This window comes from Salmo trutta, chromosome 26 (assembly GCF_901001165.1).
Source record: "Salmo trutta chromosome 26, fSalTru1.1, whole genome shotgun sequence".
Classification (NCBI taxonomy): Eukaryota; Metazoa; Chordata; class Actinopteri; order Salmoniformes; family Salmonidae; genus Salmo; species Salmo trutta.
In genome coordinates, this window is record NC_042982.1 from 6,616,469 (window position 1) to 6,631,037 (window position 14,569).

The 14,569-nt window shown below is 41.2% G+C and overlaps 1 protein-coding gene across 1 annotated transcript in view; it reads left to right on the forward strand.

The window, feature by feature from the left end:
• LOC115162786 (uncharacterized) overlaps positions 1 to 14,569 on the forward strand; it is a 49,421-nt gene that overhangs the window by 18,430 nt on the left and 16,422 nt on the right. Inside the window, exons 4-8 of the mRNA XM_029714212.1 lie at positions 5,802 to 5,944; positions 6,099 to 6,233; positions 6,558 to 6,796; positions 12,968 to 12,999; positions 13,562 to 13,719. Coding sequence (XP_029570072.1) covers positions 5,802 to 5,944; positions 6,099 to 6,233; positions 6,558 to 6,796; positions 12,968 to 12,999; positions 13,562 to 13,719 — 707 coding nt within the window. The remainder of the gene's footprint in view (positions 1 to 5,801; positions 5,945 to 6,098; positions 6,234 to 6,557; positions 6,797 to 12,967; positions 13,000 to 13,561; positions 13,720 to 14,569) is intronic.

The window sequence follows — 14,569 nt, forward strand, 5'->3', positions numbered from 1 at the left end:
AAAAATGGAGCTCTATAGGAGAAAGCCCTACCTCCAGCCGTTTGCTTTGAAATTCTAGGGACAATTAGGAGGCCTGCGTCTTGTGACCGTAGCGTACGTGTAGGTATGTACGGCAGGACCAAATCGGAAAGATAGGTAGGAGCAAGCCCATGTAATGCTTTGTAGGTTAGCAGTAAAACCTTGAAATCAGCCCTTGCCTTAACAGGAAGCCAGTGTAGGGAGGCTAGCACTGGAGTAATATGATCACATTTTTTGGTTCTAGTCAGGATTCTAGCAGCCGTATTTAGCACTAACTGAAGTTTGTTTAGTGCTTTATCCGGGTAGCTGGAAAGTAGAGCATTGCAGTAGTCCAGCCTAGAAGTAACCAAAAGCATGGATTAATTTTTCTGCATCATTTTTGGACAGAAAGTTTCTGATTTTTGCAATGTTACGTAGATGGAAAAAAGCTGTCCTTGAAACAGTCTTGATATGTTCTTCAAAAGAGAGATCAGGGTCCAGAGTAACGCCGAGGTCCTTCACAGTTTTATTTGAGACGACTGTACAACCATCCAGATTAATTGTCAGATTCAAGAGAAGATCTCTTTGTTTCTTGGGACCTAGAACAAGCATCTCTGTTTTGTCCGAGTTTAAAAGTAGAAAGTTTGCAGCCATCCACTTCTTTATGTCTGAGACACAGGCTTCTAGCGAGGGCAGTTTTGGGGCTTCACCATGTTTCATTGAAATGTACAGCTGTGTGTCGTCTGCATAGCAGTGAAATTTAACATTATGTTTTCGAATGACATCCCCAAGAGGTAAAATATATAGTGAAAATAATAGTGGTCCTAAAACGGAACCTTGAGGAACACCAAAATTTACAATTGATTTGTCAGAGGACAAACCATTCACAGAGACAAACTGATATCTTTCCGACAGATAAGATCTAAACCAGGCCAGAACTTGTCCATGTAGACCAATTTGGGTTTCCAATCTCTCCAAAAGAATGTGGTGGTCGATGGTATCAAAAGCAGCACTAAGATCTAGGAGCACGAGGACAGATGCAGAGCCTCGGTCTGACGTCATTAAAAGGTCATTTACCACCTTCACAAGTGCAGTCTCAGTACTATGATGGGGTCTAAAACCAGACTGAAGCGTTTCGTATACATTGTTTGTCTTCAGGAAGGCAGTGAGTTGCTGCGCAACAGCTTTTTCTAAAATTTTTGAGAGGAATGGAAAATTCGATGTAGGCCGATAGTTTTTTATATTTTCTGGGTCGGTCAAGATTCGGCTTTCTCAAGAGAGGCTTTATTACTGGCACTTTTAGTGAGCTTGGTACACATCCGGTGGATAGAGAGCCGTTTATTATGTTCAACATAGGAGGGCCAAGCACAGGAAGCAGCTCTTTCAGTAGTTTAGTTGGAATAGTGTCCAGTATGCAGCTTGAGGGTTTAGAGGCCATGATTATTTTCATCATTGTGTCAAGAGATATAGTACTAAAACACTTTAGTATCTCCCTTGATCCTAGGTCCTGGCAGAGTTGTGCAGACTCAGGACAATGGAGCTTTGGAGGAATACGCAGATTTAAAGAGGAGTCCGTAATTTGCTTTCTAATGATCATGATCTTTTCCTCAAAGAAGTTCATAAATTTATTACTGCTGAAGTGAAAGCCATCCTCCATTTGCGAATGCTGCTTTTTAGTTAGCTTTGCGACAGTATCAAAAATAAATTTCGGATTGTTCTTATTTTCCTCAATTAAGTTGGAAAAATAGGATGATCGAGCAGCAGTGAGGGCTCTTCGATACTGCATGGTACTGTCTTTCCAAGCTAGTCGGAAGACTTCCAGTTTGGTGTGGCGCCATTTCCGTTCCAATTTTCTGGAAGCTTGCTTCAGAGCTCGTGTATTTTCTGTATACCAGGGAGCTAGTTTTTTATGACAGATGTTTTTAGTTTTTAGGGGTGCAACTGCATCTAGGGTATTGCGCAAGGTTAAATTGAGTTCCTCAGTTAGGTGGTTAACTGATTTTTGTCCTCTGACGTCCTTGGGTAGGCAGAGGGAGTCTGGAAGGGCATCAAGGAATCTTTGGGTTGTCTGAGAATTTATAGCACGACTTTTAATGCTCCTTGGTTGGGGTCTTAGCAGATTATTTGTTGCAATTGCAAACGCAATAAATCTAACGTTGCAATTGCAAACGCAATGATCTAGACAGAATTTAGGGATGACTCATGGTCTGACAAACACCGCTCTAGCTCTGCCACTTTTCATTCTCAAAATGCTTACATCTCGAAATGTAGTTTTGAGTTTACTGCGACTTTATTCTTGAAATATTGTAACTTTATTCTCAAAATATTGCCACTTTTCTCTCGAAATAGTACTACCAGTGCAAAAAAGAATAATCCAAGTACCACCACCTTTATTATAATTGTTTTTATATTTTCTTGGCCCTAATACTCTTCCCTATGGTAAAAGGTCGACGTTTGGAGGTCTCAATAAAAAATACTCTTGTCACGTGACTATAGAAATCTAAACATTCTGTTTTTAGAGACACAATTTTCCAATAGCCTATGATTAAGGTGACAACAGTCAATCTGTTTCTGGGTTCTCACCACCACCACCATCATCAGTGGTGTAAAGTACATAGGTAAAAATACTTTAAAGTACTACTTAAGTAGGTTTTTGAGGTATCTGTATTTTACCATTTATATTTTTGACAACTTTTACTTTTACTCCACTACATTCCTAAAGAAAATAATGTACTTTTTACTTCGTGACACCCAAAAGTACTCAATACATTTGAATGCTTAGCAGGAAGGGAAAATGGTCCAATTCATACTCTTATCAAGAGAACATCCCTGGTCATCCCTTGATCTGGCAGCTCACTAAACATAAATGCTTTGTTTGTAAATTATGTCAGTGTTGGAGTGTGTCCCTGGGAATCTGTAAATAATGTTTTAATAAATAATTGTGCAGTCTGGGTTGTTTAATATTTGGGGTAGCCTAGTGGTTAGAGCGTTGGGACAGTAATCGAAAGGTTGCTGGTTTGAATCCCCAAGGTAACATCTGTCGTTCTGCCCCTGAACAAGGCAGTTAACCCACTGTTCCCTGGTAGGCCTTCATTGTAAAAAAAAAAATATTCTTAATTGACTTGCCTAGTTAAATAAAGGTTCAATTAAAAAAAATATAAGGAATGTGAAATTATTTCTACTTTTACTTTTGATACTAAAGTATATTTTAGCAAATACATTTACTTTTTATACTTAAGTATATTTAAAACCAAATACTTTTAGACTTTTACTCAAGTAGTATTTTACTGGGTGACTTTCGCTTTTACTTGAGTCATTTTCTATTAAGGTATCTTTACTTTTAAGTTTGACAGTTGGATACTTTTCCCACCACTGATCATCATTATCCTTATCATTAGGCTATTCACATAATTCAAATTCAATCAAGTCACATGCACAATTCGATCGCCCAACATTCATTTATTTTTTATTTGTTTACTTTTGTTTAACTAGGCAAGTAAGTTAAGAACAAATTTGTATTTACAATGACGGCCTACCCCGGCCAAAACCTCCCCTAACCAGGACAACGCTGCACTAATTGTACGCCGCCCTATGGGACTCCCGATCACGTCCGGTTGTGATACAGCCCAGGATCAAACCAGGGTCTGTAGTGATGCCTCTAGCACTGAGATGCAGTGCCTTAGACCGCTGCGTCACTCGGGAGCATTCACTGACATCAGTAAGGAGAGACACATTGCGTCTAACAACAATAGATCTAGGACTGTAATTTAATATTTATTTGTCATGACATTTCATAAACTGATTGACACCAGATCATTTTATTTTAAGACCACTTGGTGACTCATTTGTTGCCATTCTAAATGTCCTGAATAATGTAGAGAAAAATACCGTTGGTTTGGACAAGGTGTCCAATTCGACGCACAGAAACAAAAGAAAACATCCAGCAGCCGTTTAGCGCACCATCAGAATATTGTCCCATCACGTTTCGATGGGCTCCTTATTGTTTTCAGATGATTGAATAGAATTAAGCTTACAGAACATTCACAGCTAAACTGTTCAATCAGCACACAGTCTGGACACGTTCCTACCTGTGCAGGTCATCACAATTCTGTTTCTAATTTTCATATCGAAAAAATTCAGCCAAATGATACAGACTTTCCATATTGGTGGCGATCACTAATAATACTTCTCCAATCTATGGATAGATATTCAGTATGTTCGGGCCGATAAACTGCTGTGCAGAAAATATCCTAAAATGAATGAATCTGCACAGTGCCTTGCTATTCAACATATAGACCTATGCGGTTTGAGTCTATTTTTCAAGGAAAAAATATTATTGTAGGCCTAATTTTATTATATTTCTACTTATCAAATTTAAATAAAATGAATTATTAAAAGGTTGAAATAACTTGTCTTTCGATTTCTTTGTTTGTCATGTAAACTGTAAAAAATGTAGTGTTATATAACAAGTTGTTTGAATTACACAAACAAAATAAGTCCAGGGAAGTAATAATAGCCATAAAAATGTGTTGGATTTACTGATAATGTGATTCAAACATGACTTGATGAAAAACAAATATTAGTAAACCCCAAATATTAGTGTTACACAAACATGAATGTTTACATTTTTTTAATGTATTTAATCATTTTCCATTTAAGCCATTTTGTTGAGCACAGTGCTCAATTCACCAGCAGTAACTCGAGAGGAACTACAAGTATTTCAGTGTGCTGTATTTGCCGACATCTGTAAGGGTAGTGATGGTGTGAATGGGTGGTCTCATCATTGAATGTCAATTTGCCTGACGGTTTTGACATCCGTTCATCATGATCCATTACACCTCATGGCACAACAGCAAGAGTTTACAATTATTAAGTAGAGCGAAATATGATTACAATTGAGTAAATTATATCACTTAAAAAAGTATTTAAATTAGTTGAAATTAACAAACCATTGAAAGTACTTGCACACATTTTTATTAAGTACAGTACCAGTCAAAAGTTTGGACACGCTTACTCAATCAAGGGTTTTTCTTTATTTTTTACTGTTAGGTGTTCAAACTTTTGACTGGTACTGTATATGTCTTTTGTATTTTTGAGTCAATTTCAATTCAAGATTTTTCAAGTAATCCGCCCAACCCTCTTTTATTTATTCTGTCAACATTGTAAAAAAACTAGATATTGCCTAGGTCTAGATATAGTAAATCTATATAGGCTCAGATTTATTTTGTAAAGAAGAGTTATCAAGATGTGAAAAAATATTAACACGGCCTATTATCCAAAAATAACAGCCTTCCCGACTTTCTCCGTGAGCCGCCTACAAAGGAGTTAGCTCCTGCTGCAGCCGTCCCTGTACAATATAACGTGTTGCGGCAGTGCTTTGGTTTAGGGGCAACTTCATCCTACTACCTTTCTTTAATTAAGATGTGTCATCATGATCTGACTCTGTATATATGAGGATTGCATTTCAACTCTATGTCTAGTTACTCTTAGAAAAAACGGTTCCAAAGGGGTTCTTTGGCTGCCCCCATAGTATAAACATTTGAAGAACCCTTTTTGGTTCCAGGTAGAACTCCTTCTGGTTCCTGGTATAACCCCTTTGGGTTCGATGTAGAACCCTCTGTGGAAAGGGTTCTACATTGAATCCAAAGTTTCTACCTGGAACCAAAAATGGTCCTTCAAATGGTTCTCTTATATTGGCACAGCCAAAGAACCGCTTAAGTTTCTAAATAGCACCGTTTTTTTCTAAGAGTGTATGTGCTGCACATAATGCCTTATAGATATGAAGATGAGCCTCTGCCTTGCAGGTATCCCAGAGATCGCTTCTGCAACGGGCTGACATTTGTCATTTCAGAGCACACCTGCTGTGAAAGCATATTGCGTGTGGGGGCTGAGCAGTCCTGCTGTGGAAACAGGCCCTTCAACCTCCCCCAGGCTTCCTGTTGTGGTGGTGAGATAGACAGAGTCATGTCTCCTAGCAGTATCCCACTGCATCTATTCACTCTAACCTGATAACTGTGAAAACATTATTTTCTCAGCACCTTCCAAGTTTTGTTTTGATATGCTTGATATGTGTTTATCTGTGAGTCAACTATTTCTTGCAGGTCAGCTGACTCTGAATGTGAGCCAGCTGGTGTCAGATTGCTGTGGTTCTAGGGCCTATGACCCACTCAACCAGCTGTGCTGTGACTCTCAGATCCTAATCAGGACCCAACCCCATTCCAAGTGTTGTGGAAAAGGTAAGCGAGATCAGGTCTATTCACACCTATTGACGTCTTTGCTGTCATCATCGATTATGTAGTTGTGTTTGTTTTAAATTCTTCCCAAAAGCATAAAAAGAGTTGGTGTTGTTTTACTGTTTTTACCATAGAGGTCTGTCTACTCCGAAAGCTGTTTGTGAGATGTTTCCCAATTCTCTCATGCTAAGTCTTTGTGACAACCTAATTTCCCACCTGCACCTCATGGCTCTTATGTTCACTTACTAACTTTCACAATGTCAACCTTGTAACACTTGACCTGAGCGCTTGAAAGCACTTGATCAATCGTTATTACCTGTTCCACAGAGCTTTACAATGAAGACAACCAGCTTTGCTGTGGAGATGTCGTTAAAAGAAAGGTCCTGACCAAAATGTCTGGTCACCACCGGTGCTGTGGAGACCACCAGTTTGACCAGCGAAGTCACTGCTGCTGCCACATCACTGAACCATCATATCAACTAAACCCTAAGCCTCTCAATGCAAGCTGCTGTGCTCCTGCCATCCAGGAAGTGCTACATGCTATTCCCCCAGCGCAAACTGGTCAGGTACAAAAACGTATTTGTGCCTTACGCACTGAACCTTCTGAACAAATAAGAACATTAGAGGCATCAAATCCAAAAAATATATATTGATCACATACACATATTTAGCAGATGTTATTGCAGGTGTAGTAAAATGCTTGTGTTCCTAGCTCCAACAGTGGAGTCAAAGAATTCACAACAATACACACAAATCTAAAAGTAAAAGAATGGAATTAAGCAATGTCTGAGTGACATTGAATAAAATACAGTAGAATACAGTATACACCTATGAAATTAGTAAAGCAGTATGTAAACATTATTAAAGTGACTAGTGTTCCATTTAAAGTGACCAGTGATTCCATGTCTATGTATATAGGACAGCAGCCTCTAAGGTGCTGGGTTGAGTAACCGGGTGGTAGCTGGCAAGTGATGGCTATTTAACAGTCTGATGGCCCTGAGATAGAAGCTGTTTTTCAGTCTCTCGGTCCCAGCTTTGATGCACCTGTACTGAGCTCGCCTTCTGGATGATAGCGGGGTGAACAGGCCATGGCTCGGGTAGGGGATGGCCTTGATGATCTCTTGTGTATTGATATTCTAGTTTTGTCCCTTTAGGGCACCTATAACCCCCCTCCCCCTTGCTTACCAACGTTAAAATGCTTGGAATGTTCTTCATGTGAAACGCATTAAACAATGCCCACGTTCATTTCTACTCCCGCCTCATGTCCTGTCCTTATATTAGTTGTATAAGTGATCTTTTTGGACTCCTGAGGTTGAAGAGGCGCTGTCGAGCCATCTTCACCACACTGTCTGTGTGGGTGGACCATTTTAGATTGTAAATGATGTGTGCACTGAGGAACTTGAAGCTTTTCACCTTCGTCACTGCGGTCCCTTTGATGTGAATAGGGGCATACTCTCCATGAAGTCCACGATCAGCTCCTTCATTTTGTTGACGTTGAGGGAGAGGTTATTTTCCTGGCACCACTCTCCCAGGGCCCTCACCTCCTCCCTGTGGCCTGTCTCGTCATTGCTGGTAATCAGGCCTACTACTGTTGTGTCATCTGCAAACGTGATGATTGAGTTAGAGGTCTGTGTGGCAACACAGTCAAATCAAATCAAATGTTATTTGTCACATGCACCGAATACAACAGGTGTAGACCTTACAGTGAAATGCTTATTTAAAAGCCCTTAACCAACAATGCAGTTTTAAGAAAAAACCTTTTAAAAAAAGTAAGAGATAAGAATAACAAATAATTAAAAAGCAGCAGTAAATAACAATAGTGGGGCTATATACAGAGGGTACCAGTACAGAGTCAATGTGCGGGGGCACCGGTGTCGAGGTGATTGAGGTAAAATGTTTCCATGTAGGTAAAGTTATTAAAGTGACTATGCATAGACTATAACAGAGAGTAGCAGCAGCATTCCGCTGGCTACCTAGACTATTCTGCAAATAGTCTGGGTAGCCATTTGATTAGCTGTTCAGGAGTCTTATGGCTTGGGGGTAGAAGCTATTTAGCAGGCTCTTGGACCTAGACTTGGCGCACCGGTACCGACTGTTCTCTCTGCTACCGCACGGCAAGCGGTACCGGTGCGCCAAGTCTAGGTCCAAGAGCCTGCTAAATAGCTTCTACCCCCAAGCCATATGACTAGGGTGGCTGGAGTCTTTGACAATTTTTCGGGCCTTCCTCGGACACCGCCTGGTATAGAGGTCCTGGATGGCAGGAAGCTTGGCCCCGGTGATGTACTGGGCCCAACGCACTACCCTCTACAGTGTCTTGCGGTCAGAGGCCGAGCAGTTGCCATACCAGGCAGTGATGCAACCAGTCAGGACGCTCTCAATGGTGCAGCTGTAAAACCTTTTGAGGATCTGAGGACCCGAGGGGGAGACTGTCACAACTGTCTTAGTGTGCTTGGACCATGTTAGTTTGTTGGTGATGTGGAAGCCAAGGAACTTGAAGCTCTCAACCTGCTCCACTACAGCCCTGTCGATGAGAATGGGGACATGCTCGGTGCTCCTTCTCCTGTAGTCCACAATATCTCCTTTGTCTTGATCACATTGAGGGAGAGGTTGTTGTCCTTGCACCACATGGTCAGGTCGTGCCTGGCCGTGCAGTCATGAGTGAACAGGAAGTACAGGAGGGAGCTGAGCACACACCCCTGAAGGGCCCCCGTGTTGATGATCAGCGTGGTGGATGTGTTGTTACCTACCCTTACCACCTGGGGGCGGCCCATCAGGAAGTCCAGGATCCAGTTGCAGAGGGAGATATTTAGTTCCAGGGTCCTTAGCTTAGTTTTGAGCTTTGAGGGCACTATGGTGTTGAACGCTGAGCTGTAGTCAATGAATAGCATTCTCACATACAGTAGGTGTTCCTTTTGTCCAGGTGTGGAAGGGCAGTGTGGAGTGCAATAGAGATTGCATCATCTGTGCATATGTTTGGGCGGTATGCAAGTTGAGGTGGGTCTAGGGTGTCAGGTAAGGTGGAGGTGATATGATCCTTAACTAGCCTCTCAAAGCACTTCATGATAACAGAAGTAAGTGCTACGGGGCAATAGTCATTTAGTTCAGTTACCTTTGCTTTCTTGGGTACAGGAGCAATGATGAAAAAACCTTGACGCAAGTGGGGACAGCAGACTGGGATCGGGAGAGATTGAATATGTCCGTAAACACTCCAGCCAGCTGGTCTGCTCATGCTCTGAGGACGTGGCTAGGGATACCGTCTGGGCCGGCAGCCTTGCGAGAGTTAACACGCTTAAATGTCTTACTCACGTCGGCCACGAAGAACGAGAGCCCACAGTCCTTGGAAGCGGACCACGTCGGTGGCACTGTGTTATCCTCAAAGTGGGCAAAGAAGGCGTTTAGCTTGTTCAGAAGGAAGACGTCGGTGTCCGCGACGTGCCTGGTTTTCCCTTTGTAATCCGTGATTGTCTGTAGACCCTGCCACATACGTCTCGCGTCTGAGCCGTTGAATTGCGACTCCACTTTGTCTCTGTACTGACGTTTTGCCTGTTAAAATCCCCAGCTACAATAAATGTGGCCTCAGGATATGTGGTTTCCACTTTGCACAAAGTCCAGTGTAGTTCAGTGAGGGCCTTTTTGGTATCGGCTCGAGGGGGAATTTACATGGCTGTGACTATAATGGAAGAGAATGCTCTTGGGAGGTAATATGGTGGACATTTGATTCGGAGATATTCTAGGTTGGGAGAACAAAAGGACTTAAGTTCCTGAACGTTATCACAAGCACACCATGATTAGTTAATCATGAAACATAAATAACCGGCTTTCTTCTTCGAGGAGAGGTCTTTATTCCTGCACAATGCACTGAGAACCCAGCTGGCTGTATGGACGGGGACAGTATATCTGGAGGGAGCCATGATTCCATGAAACAGAGTATGTTACAGTCCCCGATGTCTCTCTGGAAGGAGATCCTCGCCCTGACCTTGTCTACTTTATTGCCCAGGGACTAAAGAGTAGTGAGTAAAATACTCGAAAGCGGTGGCTGGTCGCACGCCTCCTGAGTCGGACTAGAAGTCCACTCTGAATATCTCTTCTCCACTTGTGGCGTCTTGGATTAGCCTCTGGGATAAGTTAATTGCCCTGGGGTGTACGAACAAAGGATCCAATTCGGGAAAGTCATATTTCTGGTCGTAATGTTGGTGAGTTACCGCCGCTCTGATATCCCAAAGTTATTTTCGGCTGTATGTAATAACACAAAAAACGTTTTGGGTTAATACTGTAAGAAATAACACACACAAAAAAAATGAAATACTGCAAAGCTGCTTAGGAGCTAGAAGCAGAGCTGCCATGTCATTCGGCGCCATCTTCACCCTACATTTGGACTCACTCATTAGTGAACGTGCAATAGTGAACTACAGTGAAATGTAACCAACGGTGCAATATAAAAGGGAGATTGTAGGGATGTGCAAAAACATCATGTGCAATATTCAGGTATTTTGGATATTAAAACCTCTTACATCTAGGGGGCAGTAATTTCACGGCTGGATAAAAAACGTACCCGATTTAATCTGATTATTAGTCCTGCCCAGAAACTGGAATATGCATATAATTATTAGCTTTGGAGAGAAAACACTCCAAAGTTTCTGAAACTGTTTGAATGGTGTCTGTGAGTATAACAGAACTCCTATGGCAGGCAAAAACCTGAGATGCTTCTGTTCAGGAAGTACCCTGTCTGAACATTTCTTGCCCTTCTTGATTCTCTCTATCGTTTACAAAGGATCTCTGCTCTTACGTGACACTTCTCACGTCAACAATGGAGTCTCACAGCCCGGGAAAAACAGGAATGATGTCATTCAAAGCCCTGGCTGAAGCACACGAGAGCAAAAGCTGAGTGGTCAGTCAATGGACTAAGCCTTAGGCGCGTGACACGCCCCGCCCCCGGCTTTCGGTTTTTTCCTCAGTTTACAGACAGGCAGATTCCCGGTCGGAATATTATCGCTTCTCTACGAGATAAATTGCATAAATATTGGTTTTAAACAGCGGTTGACATGCTTCGAAGTACGGTAATGGAATATTTCGAAATTTTTTGTCATATTTTGCGTCATGCTCGTGGCCGAGATTTAGCGTTGGGATAGTGTCTAGAACGCACGAACAAAACGTCGCTGTTTGGATATAACGATGGATTATTTGGGACCAAACCTACATTTGTTATTGAAGTAGAAGTCCTGGCAGTGTATTCTGATGAAGAACAAGCAAGGTAAGAACATTTTTCTTATAGGAAATGTGATTTTGGTGAAGGCTACACTGGGTGGGTGTCTAAATAGCTAGCCCTGTAACGCCGGGCTATGTACTTACATTATTGCAAAATGTGCTTCATCCGAAAAGCTATTTTAAAATCGGACATATCGAGTGCATAGAGGAGTTCTGTATCTATAATTCTTAAAATAATTGTTATGCTTTTTGTGAACGTTTATCGTGAGTAATTTAGTAAAATCACCGGAAGTGTTCGGTGGGAATGCTAGTTCTGAACGTCACATGCTAATGTAAAAAGCTGGTTTTTGATATAAATATGAACTTGATTGAACAGACATGCATGTATTGTATAACACAATGTCCTAGGTGTGTCATCTGATGAAGATCATCAAAGGTTAGTGCTGCATTTAGATATGGTTTGGGTTTATGTGACATGATATGCTAGCTTGAAAAATGGCTGTGTGATTATTCCTGGCTGGGTACTCTGCTGACATAATCTAATGTTTTGCTTTCGCTGTAAAGCCTTTTTGAAATCGGACAGTTTGGTTAGATAAAGGAGAGTCTTGTCTTTAAATAGCTGTAACATAGTCATATGTTTGAAAAGTGTAAGTTTTCGGATTTAGAGGAGTTTGAATTTCGCGCCCCGCCCATCATTGGATATTGGAGCAGACGTTCCGCTAGCGGAACGTGTAGATGTAAGAGGTGGGGATGTGTAATATTGAGTATATGGGGGGAGGGGGGGTTATGTAATGTGGAAGGGTGTTGAAAGTCCTTAACGGTGCAATAAGCAGTTGCTACATCCATTTTTGGACATATAAATGAATAATATGTACCCATTGATTGTTTCTATGAATTTGAGGGTGATTACATTTCTCCAGCCCCATCTCTCAGCTGGGGAAGGTGGGGAGGCTGCTTTGTTTAATGTTATGCCGAGCCTATGCCATGCCTGTCACGCCCTGACCTTAGAGATCCTTATTATTCTCTATGTTTGTTTTGGTCAGGGTGTGACTCGGGTGGGAAAGTCTATGTTTTCTATTTCTTTGTGTTTGGCCGAGTGTGGTTCCCAATCAGAGGCAGCTGTCTATCGTTGTCTCTGATTGGGGATCATATAAGTTGTCATTTTCCTTTTGGGTTTTTGTGGGATCTTGTTTTCTGTTTAGTGTCCATGCCTGACAGAACTGTGCGCTTTCGTTTTTTGCCTTTTGGTATTTTGTTTATGTGTTTTGTGAATAAAGGAATCATGAACACTTTCCACGCTGCGCTTTGGTCTACTTCTTTTTTTGTGAACCTTTTCTTACCACAATGCCTTTTCTTGTACATGAAGCAAATATCTATGAAAAACTGAAAATGAAGAAATATCTCATTTCATCTGAAAGGACAATGTTTAATGTTAGTAAAAAGTGATCTACTAGTTTTACATGGTTTTAATGAACCTTCACATTATGATAGTTAGTCATCTTTGTGTGTATTTTGTTCTTTCTATTTTTCAGCACATGGGCATTGATCAGAGTTCTCCAAAATGGTAAGATTGCCTTTGACCTTCAACCATACAGTATACTAAACCTCATGTTTCACTTTCTTTATTCAATGTTCAATTCAACCATTTCATTAACATTCAGGTTTTAAAATAATATACTTGATGTCCATTCGCTCAAAGCCACAATGGGAATAGCATCTGTTTTAAATTATGCAATATATATATATTTTTAACACCCTCTACATGTCAGCTTTTCTGAAGGTTCTTTGTAGGTGTTACAAATTGTTTTATTTTCCTTGTGGGTTTGGGCTTTTGTCCTTGGCCCGAGACATTGGAATGGTCTGCCAACAAGCACATTGATATTGTGATAACCTCAAGTGGTCCTTTAACTGTAAACCTTTGTCTGAGAGTGGTGGAATATTTAAAAACATGCTAATGGATTATGTAAAAAATAAATAAAAGAGTAACTGAGCTTGTGCATGTGTATAAGTGTACATATAAATATGTTTATGGTTTGTTTATGTGTGTCTTTATGTACAAGTTTCATATGCATCTAATCGTGTGTCTGTGTGTGTGTTTGTGTGTGTGTCTGTTTCTCCACATGCAGTGTGCCTGGGGAGAAGCCTTGTGGTCAATGTGCCTGCTTTAACCCAACAACAGAACGTTGCTGTGTGAACCCTACATCTCTCCAGGGACAAAGTTACTCACATGACCAGACCTGCTGTGAGGGAACACTCTGCCACACCCCAGATAAGACAGCACAAGGTTTACCACTTATCTGCAATGTGTTTGTGTGAGTGTGTGTGTGCGTTTGTGAGTGTGTGTGCGTGTTTCCACTATAATAAACATCTTTCGGACTAGGGGTGCATCTTTGCGAGTCTGAGTCTGAGAGCAGTGCCAATCTTAGCATGTAAATCTTGGTGGGGGAAAAGAAAACAAGTGGGATGCATGCCAGCAGAGCCACTACACAACACTAAACAATACATTAATTGCACTATAACGGTGACAAACGGTGCCCACAAACGGCCTACATAAAACTGTCCCACAGCAGCCTCAACATCTTACCACTGCTACACCTGACTATCAGCGGAGCCTTGTCTGGCAGCGATAAGATTTAGCCTCATTTACTGCCTTTTAAAAAAACATAGCTGATATGGCTGACTTGCTTAAACAAATGTGGTTTCTAATGACAATTGAGATCCACAAACTATGGCATAAGGGGACGACAAGCGGATAAGAGGCAATCCGTAATTTCGATTAAGACATTAATGAGCGAGCTAGGACGGACGTAGTCAATATAACAATTTGTTTAGCGCTTTTGAAATGTACAGTGACAGAATTCAGAACATGGGTCATTCTTACAGTGTTCTCCCTGTACACCAAGTCAGAACCGTAGGATAAATAAAGGGAGCATATAAGCAGACAATGAAAGCCCTTACAATATTCGATGATTACATTTCTCTAAAACAGATTACTCTCACTTATAATTTGCACACAAACCACTGTCTGCTTGGAGTAAGAAATAATGAATATATTTATGTGGAAATGCCTTGGTTTGCCGTGTATCCCTCCTAACCGGGCCTTTTTGCTGCACGCTTGTAAGGCTCTGATTGTC